The sequence below is a fragment of the Xiphias gladius genome, chromosome 20 (assembly GCF_016859285.1).
Source record: "Xiphias gladius isolate SHS-SW01 ecotype Sanya breed wild chromosome 20, ASM1685928v1, whole genome shotgun sequence".
Classification (NCBI taxonomy): domain Eukaryota; kingdom Metazoa; phylum Chordata; class Actinopteri; order Istiophoriformes; family Xiphiidae; genus Xiphias; species Xiphias gladius.
The window spans coordinates 22745991-22768982 of record NC_053419.1 but is presented as its reverse complement, the minus strand read 5'-3'; the positions used below and the strand labels follow the sequence as shown (position 1 = coordinate 22768982).

At 43.1% G+C, this 22992-nt stretch overlaps 1 protein-coding gene across 1 annotated transcript; it reads right to left on the bottom strand.

The window, feature by feature from the left end:
- Positions 1-13252, bottom strand: rph3aa (rabphilin 3A homolog (mouse), a). The gene is made up of 15 exons (XM_040158426.1): positions 13137-13252; positions 12862-12991; positions 12394-12477; positions 9916-10078; positions 8086-8259; positions 7741-7920; positions 7380-7459; positions 6459-6533; positions 5635-5744; positions 5417-5543; positions 4007-4060; positions 3449-3600; positions 1890-1971; positions 1681-1777; positions 1-1158 (listed from the first exon to the last, which is right to left on the bottom strand). The coding sequence occupies exons 1-15, from the start codon at positions 13250-13252 to the stop codon at positions 1025-1027; spliced, it is 1758 nt and encodes a 585-aa protein (XP_040014360.1). The 3' UTR covers positions 1-1024.
- Between the last annotated feature and the right edge of the window lie 9740 nt (positions 13253-22992).

Genomic DNA, 22992 nt, shown 5'->3' with positions numbered 1-22992 from the left:
TTAGCCACGTGTATGCAACAATATGAGTTCAGACATGCATTTATATGAATACAGAGAGAAAAATGTTGGATATGTCGCTGAAAACATGAGTGCAGACCAGCTAACCTTGCGTTAGAATATATCCATCAAATTCATCCGTGGAGGAATATTTAATGAGTTTTCTGGAACAGCTCTTGCGTTGCGTAATTGAATTTGTTCTTCATAATAAGATGTCGCGCATAAGTATCCTGGGCTTTTTGATTTCTCCAGCAGAAAGACAGAAAGCTCACACAGGCACAGGAGAAGAAGAGGAACTATAGCGATAGCACTGATAATGAGACCAACATTTTTATCTGTGTCAAGACGCATATGCATGTTACATCAACAACAAAACAGAGAGCTTGTTCACGTCATTTTAGCGACCAAACATCTGGATGCGTCCCGTATAATTAACATTTGCATGATGCACGGCAATTGTGCACAATAATACAAGTGAAATGCAGGTTTTGTTGATGCAAGCACTTGAACAACGTGGTCACGCAGATCAGCTGATAGCGCAGTACATGATCTCATATGACAGGTGCACAGAGCAATATGGGGAAAAAAGGTCAGAGACAGAAAGCTGGGAATTCTCTCCGTTGGGTCTGAGCTGGGAGGCACATGTCATTACAACATACTGTCCTAAATGATAACAAGGGTTTTTATCTTCTCCATAAAATAGGGTGATCACTCTATTCAATCATTACCGCCTGTCAGGTAAGGTTTATTCGTTATGTGATACAGTTTATGATATGACACCAGTGAAAATGGCACAATGACAGCTTCCTGGTTTTGTTTAGAGGTCACTCCTTGGTACAAAGAGCCCCTGGGTCAACATCCATGTTGGTCACCTGAAAAATGTTGGAAATGTAGCTCGCACATTGCACCTTGGGACAACCCACTTAAAAGCAAGAGAATAATATCCGTCTACCTGTGCCCACAGGAAGACAATATTCTACAGGGGGAAAGAGACAGAAAGAAAATACATAGCAGAGGAGATGACCTCTTAATCCTCAAATTGAGCAGTGTTGTCATTTAGCAGAACATGCCAGCACTCAATCTTCTTGTCTTTGTTCTTGAGGCATTCGTACCAGTGCTTCAGACACTCTCCTTTAGCCTGGATGCCCAAGTGACATCCCCCTGAAGGCAGAGCGAAAAGTAAGCATTAACATGTAAACACGACTAGGAGCTGACATACAGTACATGCTAGCGGCTCTGTGAGGCTGTGTTTAGGCGCAGTGGAGCTTGTCGACATGCTAACATGCTTACAGTGACAATGCTAATCAGGCGATGTTTTGTAGATACGATGTTTACCATGTCAGCGTTCTACATTTAGCACGTTAGTGACATTTTCTTATTAGCAACCCACACAGACAGATAACACAAGTATTTGGAACAAATAAAACCTGATGATGGTGCCAGATGAAAAGTCAGGGAGTCGCCAAAGTCCTTAGGATTCCTTGGGGACCATGAATGTATGTAGCAAATTTCATGGCAATCCCTTCAGTAGTTGTTGTGATATTTCAGTCTGGACTAAAGCGGTTGACCAGCAGACCGATTAGCCAAAAGACATTGCCATCTCAATCCACGCCGCGGCCATGGCTTAAAATCACAAACTGGATGGTTGGGGAAATGTGATCGCAAGCCAATATCCATACTTACCAATGAAATCATTGGATTTGCCCATGTCATAGTCCCAGACTGAGATGTCCAAGGTTTTCTTGGCCAGTTCAGCGTGTTTTATTTCATAGCTGAACTCCTGAAACACAGTGATGGCTTTAATACAAAAGCTATGACTGGAATCTGGGTAAGCAGAAAATGACAAAGTCCAGTATGTGCAAATATAAAACAACAGTTTAGAAAGAACTGACCTCGTTAAACTCTGGATTGAGGGTCTTCTTTTTTATCTGTGTCTTGTTTTTAGCTTTCTTACCCATATCTGGTTTAAGACATCTACAACACAAAAGACAGAGAAAGAGAGAAGTTAATTCTACCTCAGAAATCTATATACTTGAAGGAATAGTTCAACAGTTTAAGCAATACATTTGCATTTGCTTTCGAGCTAAGCGTTAGATAAATAGATTAATACCACTCCCACATCTACATTATCCAATCAGCCAATCATGTGGCAGCAGTGCAGTTCGTAAAATCCTGCGAATACAAGTCAGGAGTTTCAGTTAATCTTCACATCAAACATCAGAATGGGGTGAAAATGTGATCTTTGACCTTGGCAGGATCGTTGGCACCAGACAGACTGGTTTGAGTTTTTCTGAAACTGTTGATCTCCTGGGATTTTCATGGACAACAGTCTCTGGAGTTTTTACTCAGAATGGAGGAAAAAATAAAAAACATCCAGTGAGTAGCCGTTCCCCAGACGAAAACGCCTTGTTAATGAGAGAGGTCCGAGGAGAATGGCCGGACTGGCAGAAAGGTCACGGTAGCTCAGATAATCGCTCTTTACAACCGTGGCGAGCAGAACAGCAGCTCAGGATGAACAATACGTTGAACCCAGGGGCGGATCCCATCCGCCCCCTGCAACAGCCCAAAATTGGACAGTTGAAGGCTGAAAAAAACATAGCCTGGTCTGATGAAACTGTATTTCTGCTGAGTCACCCAGATGGAGGGTCAGAATTTGGCATCAACAGGATGAATCCATGGACCTAACCTGTCTTGTGTCAACAGTCCAGGCTGGTGGTGGTGGTGTAAAGGTGGGGAATGTTTTCTTGGCACACTTCGGACCTTATTAACAATTAATCACGGTTTAAATGCAACAGCATATCTGAGTGTTGGTGCTGACCATGTGCTTCCCTTTATGGACATAGTTTACCACCTTCTAATGGCTAGTTGCAGCAAGATAATGCGCCACGTCACAAAACAAAACTCGTCTCAAACTGGTTTCAGGAACACGACAATGAGTTCAGTGGACTTCAGTGGCCTCCCCAGTCACCAGCTCTGAATTCAACAGAACACCTTTGGGGATGTGGTAGAACAGGAGATTGGCAGCATGAATGTGCAGCTGACAAATCTGCAGAAATGATGTCGTGCAATCATGTCAACACGGACCACAATCTCAAAGGAATGTTTACAACATCATGTGGAGTCCATGCCATGAAGAACTGGGGTTGTTTTGAAAGCAAAGGGGGGAACTACCCGGTACTAGTGTGTCGTTCCTAACAAAGGGCTTTTTTGATTGATATACAGTAGCTACAGCCAGTAGCCAGTGTACAGGTTACACAAACAACATTTAACGGCTTAATTAGTGATCTTTAGAGGTGCTGGTGGCCTGGACTTTTTTTAACATCCAGCCGGAGCCAGGCTAGCTGTTTCCCACTGTTTCCAGTTTTTATGCTAAGCTAAGTGTATTTCAGTCTTCATAAGAGCTGATCTGTGTAGTGAGGTCGAGGAGGATGCTACTGAACGGAGAACATACACTTTGACGAACGGGTCAGAGTATCCGTTGGAGTCCATGGCAGCCAGGTGAGCACAGCGAACCACACCCACTACAAGACGACTCTGCTGACTGTTGTACATCAGTGACACCAGGATACGACCTCTTTCCTCTGAATCTTCACCTCCATTCATCTGCACATGCACACATTGCAGATACAACACACGCACAAGCACATAAAGTAATAGTACATCATTTCACTGATCCTAATGCTCCTTTGCCATGTGCACATATATGGAGGGATTACACTGTGATTAATGGTGGATAATGTACAAGCTTAAGTATAAAAGTATCTACATGTATGTTATTATGCAGTAGGATTAACTCCATTTATATCAACATTTTGTAAAAGTAAATGTGGACACTCTTTGTGTGGACTCCTTTAGCTTACATAACATCTGTTCTCCTTTAGCACTTTCACTTTTTTTTAAATATTCACAAACTAAGCTGACATCTTTAAATTTGCTCTGTATACTGCACAAAAAAAGTCATATGAAACACAATACGCAGAAGTATGAGATCTATATGTGAGGGTCTTACATCATCCTCATAGAGAGCCATGCCGCGGGCTGGGCCTCCTACAGCCTTCTTCACCTGCACATTAGGTAAACCAGTAATAAGCATCATCACCACCAGCACCATTATCATTAGTTTCTGTACACACAAAAGCAAAACTGGAAAATTTGATAAGAAAGAAATCAACACAGTTAAGTCAATGGAGACACAATGTAAATATAGTAAAATGTAGAACGTAAAGAATATGAAAGGAATAGTTCAGCAGTTTGGGAAATACATACTTTGCTTTCCTGCTTCATATTTGTAAGGTAACTATAAAGCTACAGCCAGCAGGCGGTTAGCTTAGCCTAGCAATAGACTGGAAACGAGGGGAAACTGCAGGCCTTGCTTCGTCTGAGGCAAAATCCACTTATCAGCATCTCTAAAGCTCCGATAACTAACACATTACATCTTGTTTGTTTAATCTGTACAAAAACGCAAGCGTAATGGCAAGTTGTGGTTTTGCAGGGGGGTTAGCCTCTCTGCTGGACCATTTCCTTGCCGCGCCTGTTTCAAGTCTTCATGATAATCCACGCGAACTCCTCCTGGCTTTAGCTTCATGTCACAGGTATCGATCGTCTCATCAAACTCTGATGAACTATTCCTTTAAAGGCAGTAACATTGCAGATCAGTTCAGCCAAATTACAAAATAACATAGTTCATCACTTATCTCAACTTGTAATTAGCCGTGTAGATAGCTTAAGGTTTTGGACAAAGCAAAACAATCCCCCATAGTCCATTTAGTAGCAGTTCTGGACCTTACAATCATATCTCTTGATCTTCATCAGCAGCTCGAGTTTTCTCAGCTGTCATGGAATTGTAGATTTTCAAATTTCCATGTTTTATTAGTGCTTTAAGGTCTTCCCGTCCATGTTGGCGTAAAAGTTGAGGTTCAATGTTCCTTCCTGACTTTGGAGACAGCAGCTGACAAAACAATCTCACCTCAATGTCCATTTAGAAGCTGCTCTGGAGCTTTCGATCATATCACAGGATCTTCATCTGCAGATGGATTTTTCATGGAACTGTAGATGTTGACATTTCCATTTGATAATTGCTGTAGGCGAGACTGTTTTGTGACTAGCTGTTTCAAAGGTCAAAAATGAACTTTAAAGCTCAAGTTTTCGTTCTATGAGTTCAGGTTTAGAGATTTCTGCTTCTTCCCCAATACGATGGAAGTAAATGGAATTTCCTATCTGGTGCTCACGGCATTAATAAACTGCATTTACAGAACCACCTTTTTTCCAGGGGCTGTTTCTTGAGTAGGATGTTGTTCCAAAAATTAAATTGAAAATCGTTTATAGAGATTTGGGTGAACTGACCCTTTGAGTCAAATATAATCTATTTGATAACACATTCTTTGACAATATGAGATGTAAGCATTGTCCTCGGGCTTACCGGGATCACTCTCTCCAAACAAACATTGAAGTTCTTCTTCTGGTTAAACGTCAGTTTCTTCAGGGCAACTCGTGTCTCTCCTATGAATTCGTTGTGTCCAAACTTGTCCTCGTCACTCACTGAAAGCCTGGAGACAAGACAGCGCACTCAACGAAACTCTTACTTTTTACGTTAACTGGTACAATAAAGGAAGTAAAGTAGGTTAAAGTTGATCTCACCGGAGAGTTTTGCGTGACATTTCGTCATCGGTGATACCGTGGTAGGTTAGTGTCTCATTCCACGCAGGATTCAGAGTGTTTTTGAGTGTCTTGGTGCGAAGCTTGTTAGACTGAGGGGCAGTAACAAGACACAAGGCATTGAGAGGAGAAACGTAATGGATGTTGTTTGGAAATAACTGTGGAGCCGGTGCTCATCAAAACGTCTGACTGCTTGGCTTCAAGCGAGCAAATGATTCTGTTTCACTGTGAGTAAGAGGTTCACTCAGGAGAATAACACAGTAATGACAATTCTTCACGTCACAAATCGAGTGCCAACAGTGTGTGCTCATATGTTTGACGCCGTGAGCATTAGCTGGTGGATTACGGCTACTCTATGTAATTTGAGAGCATCCCAAATTGAATAAACACACCCCAACACCGTCTTCACAAGCTGTGTGTTGTTATAAAACCACCGAACACAACATTTCTTTACCGTGCATCAGCTGGTGGCTAAATGCAACTCATGGCTCTACAGAGACTGTTGGTCCATTTTAAATCACTGTCTCGGTTTTACAGCCTGCGACTTTATTGTTTCGGTTCAGTCTCACCACTCTCATTAACCTCATTTCCAGCAGCTGTTTTCAGCGAGCAAGCTCTTAAAAGGAGCGAGCATATTGGTTCTAACGTGATTAAATGTGAAATGTGAGTGACGTTTAGCTTGTTGTGGGGTTTTACCAGCCAAGTGGCCAGAAAAAAACAATTAACGCAGCTTTAAAATGGTGACAAAAAACTGAATCGGAGCTGTGCAAATCAGTGCGTTGACGCTGTAATGAAAGAGGTTTTACCTTACTGGCTCCAGGTAACAGGTGCAGCTTAACGTACGGGTCAGCGAGTCCGTTTGAGTCCATTGGCTTTAAACCCTGAGACGAACAAGAAAAATGATGCTTAGATTCAGCAGGGATACACACGTAGTGTTACAGTCAGTGATTACAAAGGTTTCTACAAATCTAATTTACAGTTATTGGATAAGCCTTGTCTTGTCTGTTCTCTGCTCTCATCTTCTCTTGTCTTGTCCCGTGTTGTCTGATTTTGTCATGTCTTGTCCTGTCTAGTCTCATCTTGTCATGTCTTGTCCCGTGTTGTCTCATCTTGTCATGTCTTGTCCCGTGTTGTCGGATTTTGTCATGTCTTGTCCCGTGTTGTCGGATTTTGTCATGTCTTATCCCGTGTTGTCTCATCTTGTCATGTCTTGTCCCTTGTTGTCAGATTTTGTCATGTCTTGTCCTGTGTTGTCGGATTTTGTCATTTCTTGTCCTGTGTTGTCTCATCTTGCTTCTTCCCATCTTCTCTTGTTATGACTTGTCTTATTCCATCGTGTCTTGTCCCATCTTGTCTCGTCTTTCCTTTTCTTGTCTTGTTTTGTCCCGTCTTTTCATGTTGCATCTTCTCATGTCTTGTCCCATGTTGTGTCATCTTGTTTTGTCTCATTCTGTCTTGTCTAGTCCCGTGTTGTCTCATTTCGTCTTGTCTTATCCCATATTGTCTCATCTTGGGTTGTCTTGTCACCTGTTGTCTCATCTTCTCTTATTGCATCTTTTCTTGTCACGTCTAATCTCGTCCCATCTTGTCTCATCTTGTCTTATTTTGGCTTCACTTGTCTCGTTTTGCTTGGTTTCATCTCATCTTGTCTCGTCCCATCTCGTCTCTTTTCGTCTTGTTTGTGTGTGTGTGTGTGTGTGTGTGTGTGTGTTTGTGCATGTGTTTACCTTAGCTTTAATGATACAACAGTGTAGGGCGTGGCTCTCCTGCTCGTAAAGAAGACTGAACTCCAGTGAGCCCAGAGTAGCTGCCACAAAAAAAAACACAGGGGACACATCAGACTCTGAAAGAGTCGTAGAATCTGAATTTTTAAACGGCTCCTGTTAGAGAAACCAATTTCCCTCTAAAACAGATAAACATTGATTTGTTTCTCTTCATCGCTCCCCTGGGAACATCTGTAACAGCTGTAGGCACACAAGGAGGAATTGATATTATTTAAAGTGATAAAAACGAGTAAAAAAAGTAAACATCTGGGACACACTCATGTTTTATAAATGAGGGGTGGTTTAGGAAAATAATCAATCTTACTGGCATCGTCCGAGTCGTAGTCATTGTCCTCATCCTCCGTTCGATCTGGTGTTGGTCTTGGGGGAGCCGGATTGTTGGCAGGGGGGTTAACAGGCGGAATAGATGTGGTTGTAGGAAGGTGAGACGAAATGGAACTGGAGACAACAGGTTGTCTTTTCTGCTCCACGGCTGGAGGGGACACTGTCTCTCGCCTCCCTGAGTGTTTGCTCTCCGCGTCTGCAGCAGGAGCCGGAGACAATAGGACGCAAGATCAGCGACCTTTTATATAATGATGTTGATGTTAAGTGTTCTGAAAGCGGCCCTGGAGCACTGCGCTTATTCTTAGAGGGAGCACTGCTGCTTTACCTGAGGCGGGGGCGGCCTGCTGTGCGTTTGCCTGAGGTGGTTTGGAGGCTAACGCGGGTCCCTCCGTCTTCGTTACAGCTGCTGGACGGGACTGACTCTCATTGTAGCTGTCAGCTGTTGTTCTTGCTGTCTGCTCCCATTGTTCTGATCCACAGGACTGCTGCTGCCGCGGCTCTGTGAGGAGACAAAGTAAGAAGATCACCTCCACCACTATACTTCTATATTTCAGTCTTCAGTTTCAGGTGGTTGCTTTCGTCGCCCTGTTGCACATTTCCTTCTTTAAGCTGCCGCAGCCGCCCTACAGCCCACTGCCGCGTTCGATAACCCACTGTTCATCCTCGACTTTCCATTTCCCCGACCCCCAGTGTTCTTCACAGGAGACCCACACTCATAAGGCCCAGCTCCGTTTCTCTCACTGAGCAATCCAGTGTGTGAAGGCTGGACAGAGATGCGTATCATTTGTGAGGACAAGTCTCCTTAAAGCTGACGGCTGCCTCACAGGTACTTTAGTTGTTGTGTCCCTGAAAATATATAACTAATATATTCACTTCCATGTATACTTTTTATTTAAATTCCTCACACGGTGGTTGGGTTCCTTTTCTCTCCCAACAATTGAACCATGCTCGATACGGCTGGGTTGATATTTTCATATATTTTTTTTTAATATAAAGTAAAATCGTGCCAGCTCACGTCAAGTCTAGGAGATAAATAGGATCATTTTAAAATCGATTCCAAAATCAAACCGGCAGCCAGTATAAGCATGTTTTTCAGTAGCGTCAGGTTGAATTTGGCTTTATGTGCAAATGTGACGCGAGCAATAGTTGCAGGAATGAAAGCGGGAAGAGAACAAAACGTGGATCATTTTGTCCGTATCGCTGAATAACAGGAGTAACGTCGGCACTGTTTCTCATAGAAAAGCAGCGTTTGCACATGGTTTTAAAATTTCTAAATATAGGTCACAAGCGACACCAGGGTAACAGCAGCCAACTTGGCTTTAGGAGCTAACACACCATGGCACTTTTCATTTGGTGCTGTAATGACATCAGACAGTCATGTCCTGTGGCGAGTGCGTCTCGACGATTGTGTTGTAATGAAACGTGAAGACCATAATTTGCCATTTGTCAAGACTTATTATTAGATTAGTATTAACTATCAGTATACTGATTTTGAGTGCATTCAAATACCAATACTGTAATATAACACCAAAGACATATTTTTAAAAGTGCAATCAAATTTAAATTCTTACATCAGCCCATTTTATTGGTAGTATTCATTAATGCACTAATGATACCCCCTTTTTATATATTGTTCTTTAATGTATATAGGCAGAATAGACTACAGTTCATGTAGTACTGACTATTACTATTTCAAGTGTACTTAAATATTAATACTTTAATATAGTATTGAAAAGATATTTCTAAATGTGTAATTAAAGTGAATCCTTTAAGTTTACTTCATAATAGTATATGAAAATCCTAAAAGCATATTTTAAATACTTACTTATTGTACACTATCATGTTTTGTTTTGTAGTGTACTTAGGAATAATACACTAACTTAATATTGATGCAGCACTGCTTATTAGTGTACTTATTTCAAATAAACTGAAGTACTACTACAGGAATAATACAATTTAATATATTTTTCTGGCACTTAAATTTAGCTCGAAAATTTTCTTCGAATATACTTAAGCACAGGATTATTTTGTATATGAGAATATTTAAAGTAGATTATAGAGAATTTTATTTTTACTACTGTACAAGCTATCATTATCTTGGTTTATAAATAAATCCATACAGGAGTTTGAAACTGAATCTCTGTGTATGGTCTACCATGTCTCGGATGATGTGTTGTAGGTTCCTGTGGTCCATCGTGGCCCACTGGAGCAGGGCTGTTCTCAGTGCTGGACTGTGGTGGTCTGGACAGAGGGAGGGGGGCAGGCAGACCCTGCTGTTCTCTTCCCTTGAAGAACCAAGCTCCTGAACGCTTGTGTATCTGCAGGAACGCATAGTGAGAAAAAAAAAAAAAGAAACACAATACGTTGCTGAATGCTTAGAATGGAAACTACTCGCTTTATATGCCATATTACACATTGTAATCACAGTTCTGCGAATATATAGGTACATGAGTATGGTCCTAAACACCTGACCCTTAGACAATAGAAAAATATAGACGTAGTGATGTAGTGCCATAACATCGTCCAAAGGTTTCTGAAGGGATTTTTTTGAAGCTTGAGTGTCGTTTTACATATTTCCACCAAAATGGCAGAATCTGAAAAATCAGAATTTTAGCCAAAAGTGAGAAATTTGGTTGGAACTGAGGTTGAAAACACAAGCAACAATCACCAAAGGTGAGTGTAACAGGCACTTGTCTGTCAACCAAACTTATTACCAGATGTTTCTCTAAGCAATAAAGCTGCATTCATTGCTTTATGGCCACTTAGGGGACAGCACAACCAGCTGTAAACACAACACTGGCATATTATTATCTTATAAAGTTGATGTGGTAAACTTGTTAGCAAACAGTTGCCTATTTACACATCCAGCAGACTGGACACAACATTATCATTCATTTGGAGTAGTGTTTGTGTCCACCTTGTCAATCAAAGTCCAATATTCTCTCTCTTTCAGCTCTGTTTTTGGTCCCAACCAACTCATGATAAAAAATAAATAAATAAAAAAATCTGGTTCTTTAGCTGCTAAATATTTGTAAATGTTCTCCAGCTAGTCACAGCGCTTTCACCGAGAACAGCTGCCTGCTGCTTGAAACGATGCTAATGACAGCTGTGAGAGTGAACCAAAACAATGAGCTGAAAGAGACTAAAATGGTCTGTAGAGCTGAGTATAACTGCAGAATTTGGATAAAAAGAAATCTGTGGGTTTCTTTATACAGAAGACCCCCTTCATATTTCACAGTGATATTTTATCCATTGTTAAAAGAAAAATATAATTGCTAAAATTGGTATTTTTATAACAATGTATCGAATGACAATGTGAAAACGGCATGACAACGTAAAAGGTGTCACTTGTAGTGATGACAGAGAATTATCAGCTGAATCTGCAGCTCCCCTCTGCTTTACAGAGCTTTACAGTGAGTTTCAGCTCATTGTTTGGTTCCCTCTCTCCACTCTCATAACTTCGTTTTTGGCTGTTTTCTGAGGAAATGCTTTATAAAACCACTGTCCACTACCTGCTCAGCAGGAAACAGCAGACAGACACAGTTAGAGACCAGCTGGTGAACACAGTGGAGCATTTAGCAGCTGAAGAGCCAGATATTTCCCTCGGTTGTTGGTGGAGACCAAAACCAGAGCTAAAAGAGAAAATATTTGACTTAAATTCATCAGGTGGACATAAACACCACTCTAGATGAAGGACCATGTAATGGCTGGATGTGTAAATAAGCAACTGTTTGCTACCAAATTCAACATATCCACTTAAAAGATGATGATATGTCAGTGTTGTGTCCACAACTTGTTTCCGCGCCTCCAAGGGCCAAAAAAACCAAAACTGCATTATTGTTTTTCTTATTGCAGGTTTAACAAATAACCAACAAAACGAAAATTTTCAAAATCACCTCATGAAATGAAGTGAAATGAGCTATTGCCTTCATCCATATTTACCTATTGGCAAAGTGTGTTGACTTGGAGTCGAAGTTTCTACTTTGTAAATGGAGGGATGAAGATGAAGATGTTCTGTTTCTTTGTGTTCATACGTCAATTTGCGTGATTGTTCATGTGTTAACTTAAACGATAGACTGATGATTCTATGATTGACTCATTGTTTAATTTCACGGGCAAATGACAGTTTATTCCTTCATTCCTTCATGTTACGGAACAGACACATGAACACTTTGTGTTCGCAGCATTACAGAGCAGTTCTTATGTGTGTGACTGACAGGGGAGACCATTTTTTTAAAGAGTCTGGGCTTCCCGAGGCAGAGACCTCAGCAAACACAGCGCCATCATCAAAACAGCGTTGTGTAACTGCATCAGTGAGAAAAGCAGAAAGCAGACCTTTTTATTCATGTTTTACATTGATCGAAATGCTTTTTTTTTTTTTTTTTAAATTGAAATAAGCTCTGAAACAAATCATTACCTGTTAATCGTTTCGGATACTGAGGGGTTATCATTGGAGGGTAATTTTCCAGGCCAGTGGACGGTGAAATGCAATGCTGTGCTAAAAAGCGAGTCTAAAAGCTAGAAAATGTGGAAATGTGCCATGAGGAAAGCTCTGAATCTGGTGGCAGAAGAATGACATAATGGCATAAATTGGCCTCATGATTTTAGGTCGTTGATATTTCCTTCCCCTCACCTCTTGGTGTTCATCGCAGATTCTGCACAGCCAGATAGGACACGTCCTGCTGTTGCTGCAGATCCCACATTTGCTACACATGTGCTGCAGAGAGGCAAACGCATACAGAAGACACACACGTATGGAGGCACAATCCTGCACGGATTTAGTCCTCGATGGCAGGTGCACAGAGCTCATGTATTTTTACAGTTCAGATAGCATTAACCTCTACTTAGCAGCAAGAAACAATGCGATGCATAAGACCAAGAAAGACACAGTGCGTGTCAGAACAAGTTAGCATATGGCCCACTGGCTGCTTATCGCCATAGGAAACCTCTTCGGCTCTACACAGCGCTATGGAAAATATAGTAAACAGAAGTCCAGCCCATGCAGAGAGGTCCCTAGATCCTCTGGGAACATGTTCTCTGCTTCTGTAGAGTCTGTTTTCTTTCTTTGTTCAAGCAGAAAATAACCCAGATATGCACCTACCTTTTTGCACTGCACGCAGAGGACAGCTGTGACCCCATGTGGTCCAAATGACGCCCCACACAGGAGACAGCGTGACTGTCCATCACCGCACGCTGTCTTCTTGATGTCATCCAGGCGACTGGAGAGACGCCTGAGAACGCATGCGGATAGAGGTTAGCACGGACACGAACTCGGCGCAGGTTTTTACACCAAAAGTAAATTAACTCAGAGAGAATCTGCATCTGTGGCTGACTGATGTGAATCTGTGCAACAGAGACGGCAGTTTTCTCTCTCACTCAATCCTCTCTTGTTCCATGGCCTCCATCATGGCCGCACGAGCCAGTACGCCGTTGATGATCTCCTTCTCCTCATCTGTGAGCTCCTCCCCCGGGGGCCCGCCAGACCTGTTCATCGTCCACCCGATCCTGAACCCACAGCACGCCGACACACACACACACACACACACACACACACACACAAACACACAGAGTGTAAGTGGCATGCAAAGCGAAAATGCAGCTCCGGCAAAAGGCCGGAACCTTCAAAAAGTGCATAACTAAGGAGAGCTAGACACAAAGACCTAAGGACAGTCGCAAAGCTGGGAAACATTTTGGACTTGAAGCGGCACTGAGCAACCGAAGACGTTGTCACACACAGTAGCTAACAAATAGGTTACATGATGAATTAAGTTGATAATGCATGTCTGAGCTGTGACCAAGTGATCATCTGTACGCAAATGCCAAGCATTTTGTTCCTCAGTCTCAAACTACCAGCCCGAGGGCCTGAGTGGTTTCCCTGCAACACAAGTTGACGTGGCTTTTTCTTGCTTCGCAGAAGAGTCAAAGCTAAAGACTCAGCGTTATCAGGACTCTCTCACTTCTGCCGAAGAAAGAATTTGATTTGTTGGCACAATTTCACTTTTCACTGTACATGTTGATCATCTGTGTCTCTAAATCCGAACAACTTGTAATTGTTATTGATGCCAGAGACTGTACAATTTTACAGAACATCTTTTGTTTTGTTTTTTCCCCTCACACGTGTCTATTTTTTGTAACTTTGTGGCTTCCCATGATATTCCTTGTAAAATGGGCAGGGACTGTTGACGCAAACGTTTCGAAGATTTTGGTGTCAGAAACTGAGCCTGTGGTTTCACCAGAGGACACAGGATACATCTATTCTATCACCAGCTTTATTTGGTGAAGGTGCACTAACAAAGTATAACACTGAATATACCAAACATTACACCTCTTTCAGGTGTGTTCTACGGAAATTTGGAAGTTTTTTTTTTACAAAACAAAAAATCTTCTCTCTCGTTTTGTCAATATATATTTTTCAAACAATTCATCAAAGATTCTGAACCATCACATTATTTCCCTGTTTATAATTCCGCTGTGTGCACCAAGCTGCAGCCATGAAACACTGTAAGGAAGCCTCAGTACCTACTTTTAAAGAGATTTAAGATATGCGAGATTAGATCAAGGTAGCTATATTTGTTGCGTGCATAATCGTGAACCACGGCCCTCAAGGCTGCAGAACGAACTTGAAAAGCTGCTGTGCTGCCTTGGTATGTTCATAAGGATTAAATCTACCTGTGTCCTGCAGAGCGTCCACACACATGAAGGAGTGAGGCAGGGACATGCGCAGCTCGACCACAGCTCAAAAACTGCCACGACTAACTGTGTTTCGTCTTTATTAGTGAAGGGAATGACCTCTTTGTAATCCTCTGTGTTATGCACATGTGACTTGTCTCAAATGTCGTCTCGAGCGTCTTTGTTTAATTCAATGGGTTTTAGCAGCCCGGCTAAAACCCGGATGACAATGTCAGTCGGTCTGTTCTTCACCACTTTGGTCCAGTCTGAAACATCTCTACAACTATTTGATGGGGAGAAAAAAAAAAGGCACATATTGTTGATCCCCTGACTTTTCCTCCAGCGCCTCCGTGGGACTGACAGTCGTGAGTTCTTGCGTGAAGTCGCCACAACTATTGGATGGATCGTCATAAAAATTTTGTACAGACATTCACGTCGCTCGCAGGACGAACTGCAATCATTGAAACTTCCCTTAACTTTCTCTCTGGTGCCATCATCAGGTCCAAATGTTAATTTGCCCGGCACTTTGGTTTATGCCAAAACACCCACGGAACTAATGACATTCCAATCAGCCTCAGCTTTGCGTTTCAAGCTAATCGGCAAATGTTAGCATGCTAAACTGAAGATGGCGATTACGCCTCCCTAGAGCTGCAACGATTATTCCTTGGACAAAAAATGCAATGACAACTTTAAACGCTTAAGTACTTTTTTAAGCCAAAATGCCAAATATTGGAAGTTCCAGCCACTCAAATGTGAGGTTTTGATCATTTTCTTTGTCATATATGTCAGTAAACTGAATATCTTTGGGTTTTGGACTGTTGGTCGAACAAAACAAGACATCTGAAGATGTCACCATGGACTCTGGGAAGTTAGAACTGGAATCTTTTACTATTGTCTGACATTTTACAAACTAAACGATTCATTGATTAATTAGGAAAATAATCCTCAGATTATTCGATGGTGAAAATAGCTGCCAGTTGCAGCTAAACATCAGCAGGTGAGCATCATCACTGTGAGCATCCCAGCAGCTGTGCCAGAGCACCGCCTCACAAAGCTGCTAGCATGGCTGTGGACGCTTAATGTTGTTTTCAGTGAAAGGTTACCGAGGTAACTCGATGCGGCTCCTTTTCAAACATGGGATGTGTATTATTCCGTTACAGATTACATCTGGAAGTGGTTTGAAAAATAAATAATGAAATGGAAACGTTAAATGTGGGAACTAAATAAAAATCAGCGACTGAGTCGTACTCCGAATATAAGACTGCCTGGGAGACATGGCTGCAGAGATTTCATTCCCCACTCACCTGTCAGTGTGCCACGGTCGAGGAGGCTTTCCGTTTTGAAAGGTCTGAGCTAATGTGATTAACCACGACTAATTTCAGCTCTGCCACACCTAGAGCTGTAGCAGGGCCTCTGGCTGTTATTCCCAAACATCTGCCGGTCGCGACCAAGTGCACAGGCGCCATGTACTTGTGCGGCTGCTTGTGCTTCACAATAGGGGCGCTAATTGAGGCCGACTGCTGACTATGGAGAGTGAACTGCCGGCTGTAATGTGTCACTGAAGTCCGGTCTGCAGTGTGCATGCCTGAAGACATTTTCACTGCCGAGAAGCGCACTCATTATCTTTTGACAGGAACACTGTTAAGAGGAAAGCATGACCTCAGCCTCTCACCTCTGGTCCAACCAGGCTGCGGAAACAGGCGACCTCTCCCTGGGTGACCGATCCTGCGTGTGGAGAAAGTATGGGGAGAAAATAGTGCCCATTTTAAACCGTATCTCGTTTTCTCGCCATAGTAAACACATTTTATTGTCAATTAAAGGACGCCATAAAATCTCTGGTTAAGGGGTTTCAAGGCGGCCAACCCCAGTTACCTGACCTGTGTAACATCATCACTTCGCCCTGAACTTGCCTGCAGTGTCTGAATAATCAGCAGCGAAGGTGCTAGGTGTTGTATGACTGTGTCCGCGCTTTGAGCATCACATGAGATCCGGCGGTGGCTGCTGAGTAATGTCCTAATGTCCCCGGAAAATGTCCTCTCCGCCGTCGCATGTAAATGTCAGGGGTTTCTGTCACTGCGGACGGTGCGGCAACCTGACAGATTGATGTCGGAGAGTGTGTGTGTGTGTGTGTGTGTGTGCCTTGAAGCGTTCACATTGAGAGAGAATGGTGGGGGTCAGTATGAACGGAAATGCTCTGAAATGGCAGACACTTTCAGCCCATGAGTCACCACACTCAACGGATTACACACACACACACACACACACACACTTACACACACACACACACACACAGACTTGTTCCACTATCCCTGTGGGGACAATCATTGACATAATGCATTCCCTAGCCCCTTTCCCGAACCTAACCATCACATATAGATGCCCAACCCCGACCCTAACGCTAACCTAAACCGACTTGTAACCTGACCCTTAAAACCAAGTCCTAACCCCCATGGGTTAGTGTGCATTCGAGTCCCCACTGGGATATAGGGCACACACACGCACATACACACACACAGAGACACGTTGTCATTATGAATCAAATCACTGCAGTTACAGCCTGGACCATGTGAACATGGCAAATTGGTAGAATGTGAAAATCAATACCACTCTATAAAAAAATACCCGATTACAAGTGATTTCAAATTATTATTAAGTATCTCAGCGAGAGAGGGAATGAGGATATTTCCCAAAATGTGAAACGAATCTTTTAACGTGTCAAAAGTAAGTTAATCAACGTGAGGAATGGCCACCGTGAATGTAATGTTTTTATATTAATTGGATCAATATTACTGATGCATGCATGTGCACGCAGTACTTAAATGTTGTAGCTGGTTGATAATACCTGTGCACTCTTGGGTTTTTTTTTTTTTTATTATTATTTAGCATTTTTGTAGTGGGGTATTGCTACTTTTACATAAAAGTAAAATATGTCAGTACTTATTCCACCACTGAGATGTAATGGAGTAGAAGTGTAGAGCAGCACAAAATCAAAATACTTATGTAAGGTACAAGTACCTCAACGCTGTACTTGAGTAAATGTACTTTGTTACATTCCATCACTGGAAATGAGGAAATTTTACAAATATGAAAATATGACTTTCTCAGCTACAAAAAACTGACAGTTAAATGTCAACACTTATATTCACTATAATTAATGTATAATAGATCAGATTAGCCATGAATTAGAGTCAGGGTCAATTGTTTCCCTTCCTCTCTCTCCATCACAGTCACGTGCACGCACACACACACAAACTCACACACACACACTCACACACACACACACACTCACACACACACACACACACACACACACACACACACACACACACACATACAGCAGTATGAATTGATTATCGACCAGAGCAGTCGCTCCCTTACAGTAGATCAATGTGCACTGGAGCTCTGCGGCAGGACACGACACTCCTATCTGATTCCCAATGTCATCCGCTGAAGAGGACAGAAACTGCTTGCACATGACAGCCCATCAATATTAGCCCTGTTTTCACCCCGTGACCCCTCGGTGCGTCTCATGTGCGGCGCTTGTGTGTCAAAAGTACTTAGCAGCGCTGATGTATTTACAATAGGGCTGGTCCGTCCATGGGTAAGTCTCATCACTGAGGGCTGAGGGAGCCCGATGTGGTGACTTTAGTCGCTTTATTTTCCATCGACTCAGTTCAAGTATCGTGGGGATCTTTTTTTGTGGGTGACAATGAAAAGGATTATGAGATTAAAAGTTAATTAGAGGCTCAGCTGAAGGGACGCGGGCCTTTTTCTCAGACCACCGGGGTGACAAGAGAGCTGAGCGAAGAGCTTTGACATGACAGTCACGCCTGAAAGAATGAGATCAAGCCGACGTGACTTTCCTCTGCCAGATGGTTGGTCACAGTCTACATCGAAGTGTAAGGAGCTCAGTGATTTGGAAGGACTGCTGTGAACACATAATGCTCAGCCGTACCGCAAGGTGCCACCTCAGGAGGGATTTCTTCAGACCTGCTTGCTGGACGGTTGAATGCCTTGAGAAACAACCCCCCCCACACACACACAAACACACACACACCTTTCTGACGTCACTTCATTAGATGGGTCTGTGCCCGACCGTTTCAGTAACTTTCCGAAACTGACGATCCGACACTCACACCCCCTCCACGCCGTGATGGCCCAGCTGTTTGAAGGTTCGGATGGAACCGGGGTTTGAACTTCTTTCTCAAGTTCTCTTTTTCTTTTCCATTCTTGACACTATTATTTCTGTCTATTTTTATGCAAACAGCCAACTGCAAAGCTACGAGTGACTTCCAGGAGAGACTGTCTGAAAATAAGCGCCGTATTCCCCATATATAAACGATATCATGCCCCCCCCTCCTCTTCGACGGCCGTGGTTTGATAGCATGTAATGTTAACTACGTCTGATCGAGCATTACGCAACGCAAAGTGACGTCACACAATTGCATATGTTCAAGTGCACATTTATGGCAGACTACTTTACGAACTCTGTATTCCTACCTTTCACCTCGCAGCCGTCAGCTGTTTTCGGCCCGAATCCCGCTCCAACCAACGATGCCTCTGTTGCATATGAGCCCAACCATCTGAGAGAAGACCCACCCCGGGACCACGCTTAAGGGATTCATCCGACAGGGAAGCCGAGCCTGCTGTTCGTTAAACCATTCCCCAAACAGTGGTTGTCCAATCATTGCGTAGCAACTGTAACTAATGACGGTAGGCCTGTCATGTACATGGGACTGTAGAGGGAGAGACACTCTGGAGGGGTTGCAGGGCGTTTTCTTAACACTTTTCCAAAAACCAAAAACACAGAGGAGAAGTGAAATGGATTAAACGCTACGGTCATCTGCTCTAACTTAAGCTGTTAACATTAGCATAACTATCTCCACCACCTACGGCGGTGATCTAGGGTTCCTTGCACGACCAAGTAAGAGACAGCATCATTAACTTAGGTTAGAAGAAGCCTCGTTCGGAATTGGCACATCCCGAATGTGGGAGACGGTCCTGAACGTCTTTTTGCTAAGCTAAGCTAATCATCTCCTGGCTGTGGCTTCATATTTATGGTACAGGGTATAAGATTGGCATCACTCTTCTCATCTAGCTCTCCACCAGGACATGAATAGGAATGTTTCCTAAAATGTCATATTACTGCTGTAAAATTAGATCAGTACATACAAATTCTTTCTCAGTCTGCCTCCCAACAGGAGATGGGCCAACGTTAAGGCAACGTCAGGCTGAATGAAAGAAGAGAAACGAAACGGCGACTGATTACCAGATGATTACCAGGCTACTGAGGCAGAACCTGAGGGGAAAGCTACAGCCCGTCACACAGCTCCGTCTCTCCTCCTAGAACTGGAGTTACATCCACGTAACTACTATAATTCATTGGCTACTCAATAATAATGAGGTAGCTGAACTTGTAACACTTTTAATCCGACTGTTTTGTGGTATAAAATAAACAAGTAGAATTTTTTTTAAAAGTCAAATTGCAACCAGGGTTCTTTTGCATAATGTTACGTTATTGTTAAGTATAAATAGAGTATATTTCTATGGCCTCTGCGCTCACTGTAATGTAGTATGGTTGTTCCAGTCCAGCGTGGTTTCGAATTTTGAGCTTCCCTATCAAACCAAGAATCAGAGTTTGTCTTTTTTTTTGCTTATTTCCATTGTTGACCTTAAATCCTAAGGTCCTACGCGACGGCCAAATGCTCTGATAGGCCTATCACTCTATTTTAAATGGATACATGGGCAGTATGTCCTGTCCTAAATCTGTTCATGATATGAGCAATGCTGTGGCGGAGAAGACCACATGTCTGAACTCCTCCTCCTCCTCGTCCTCCTCCTCCTCCCTGACCTACACCAAGGACACGTGTCGACACTTGAAGCCTGGCTTGATTTACACCTGCTTTATTGCGGGAGTTGACTGAGGGGCGGAACGACCTCCGGGGAGCAGGGGTACTTTCATGTGTGTGTGTGTCAAATGTGTGTGTGTGTGTGTGTGTGTGTGTGTGTGTGTGTGTGTGTGTGTGTGTGTGTGTGCGCGCGTGTCCATTAGAGATTATAGGTCATAACTTGCGAGGTGAAGCCCGTGTTAACCAGTCTACGATGATGGAGAGGGGTAACGGAGCCAGTGTCAACTACCCGCCCACAGTTTTCTAAACAGATTGAAGACGGATTAAAAGCATTGCAGCCTTCTGGGAAGGAATTTCATTTGAGGTAAATAATCTAATCCGTAACATTTGAACATGCACATCAAAGATGTGGGCCTTTGGAAAAGTTGTGAGGCTGTGTTTTTAGCCACACTGGAGGCATGGCTCTATGGATGGACTGTCAGTCGGTCGGTTGGCCCCTTCGGTCCAGACTGAAACATCTCAGCAACCACGTGATGGGTGGGCTCCTGATGAGTTCGGTTATCCCCTGACTTCTCCTCTTGCGCCGCCGTGAGGTTGACATCCGTGGTCTTGAGCGAGGGGTCTCGACAGCAGATAGCTCAAAGCGCCGCTGTACCTCAGCACGGCTGCGGTCTCTCAGCCTGGTTCTCCTCCGTCCGACACAAAAGCACCTTGAGGAGACTTTGAAGCGCGAGCTGCGGTTCTGTGATGTTTGCCTTTCTGTCATCTTTCAGCGTATCGCTTCTCTGAGGTCTGTCTCTCTGTTTATCCGCCTGTCTCTCCGTCCCATTCAGGCTGTCTGTCTCCCAGCTGCTGGCCAGTGCAGTAAAGCAGGTCTTCCGTAGCCTCCTGTGAGACCGCCACCGACCTGTTATTAACATTAATACAAAATGACATGCAAAAAAAAAACAAAACAAAAAAAACGCTTCCACGCACACGCACGGGCACACACAGACCGCGAGGACCTGTCGCCGGCGGTCGGCAGCACGGGGGGGGGGAAGCACTGCAAATCGACGTGAAGTAAGAGGAAACCGGGGCACTTTAGCTCTGTGAGGCTACGTGAGCTGACTGAGGGCTGCGGGGGCCACGCACACGCTCACACACAGACGCAAGTTATTCGTGTCAGCGCGCAAGCAGAACACACACTGTGTGAGAGAGTGTGTGTGTGTGTGTGTGTGTGTGTGTGTGTGAGCGCTGCCGGGAGGAAAACTCTGGCAGAATGCGTCACCCTCCTGTGTCTCCTGTGACGCCAGGAGGCCTCCCTACTTCAGGCTGGTTTTACTTTTCTCTTTTTTTTCTAATGTTTCATATTCATGTTTTAGGAGCACAAGAAAAATGTGTTTACTCTTAATAGAAATAGGTATTTACATAGTTTACACACTCCATTGAATAATTTATCCAACTATTCCACAGTAATAAATCAAAAAAAGCTTCTTTATGTCATGTTCATCTACGGTTAGAGGGTAATTCTGGCTCTTATTTTTCATAGTTTGGGGAATCATTTCTATCAGCTGCAGTAACGTTGCGCACTCGCAAGGCAAGAGAGACGAGCGGCCAGGTGATCGGACAGGTCGTAAACAAGCCTACGTTTCAGGCAGATTACCCAAACTCCTCCATTTGGGGACGAAATCCAAACTGACGTATTCCCTTATCCAACCGGAAAAGATTATACTGTACTTTCATGGGTGTCAACAACACACAGTTCACTTTCAGTTTATCCACTAATTAAGAGGAAGTCCACACTAAGCAGACTACATTTGAAATGCATCTTTCTCTGTTCTCTGTTTTGCCTTTTGTCCATATCAAGCTGGTGGTTTGGGGTTTTTCTTCTCACGTTGGAACGAATCTGGAAACGTCAGCCTTGAGTTTTTTCTGCGAACGGGGAAAAGTGAGCTTTTGGAAAACGATGACTTCGTTAACCTCAGTTTGCTGCCCTTTATAATTCATGTTCCTGGGTTGAAGTCAGACTAAGAAAGTACACTTTGCTTTACTCTGGAACTCATATTAAACCTAAAATGAAGCGATGACAGTTCCTGTAAGTTTCATGAATACGCGCACCATCTGTTGTGAATTTCACTCCATTATTTCTGTGTTACACTTGCTGTGCGGTGTATGAGCATGTGGCCAACAACATACATGCCATAAATAAAAGGAAAAGAGAAAATCTACCATCAGGGAAGTGTCATTTCAGCCAAAAGAGATGAACATTTTAGAAGAGGGAGACGAGGACGGTGACGACAGGAACTGGCGGATAAAATGCTGAATTAATTTTTGTGTGTAGGGTCCAGTTTTAGTTTCTCATTTTCTAATTTAAACATCACCGTTTCTCCTACATTAAATGTCATAATAAGAGTGTAGACTTAGAAATGAGCAAAACTTAAATAAATCATGTAGTTTTTGGTTCCTCCTCCAGGTTCTGGATCTTCTTAAGATGCTCTGAGCCTCCAGGCGTAACAAGTGGGCAGGAGCCACTCGTTAATGTACGATCGTTTCTGAAAGTGTCTTCAGGATACACCTGTTAAGCTTAAGACGGTTCTTAAGATGGATTTTTAAGATCAGCTCAGCCTTTAGTTGCTTTTTCGAAACAAATATATATTTTCTTTCCTGATGTGTAAAATAAGACCCCACTCGTGCTAAAACCCAATTATCCTTTAAAAGTGCAGATTGAGAATAGG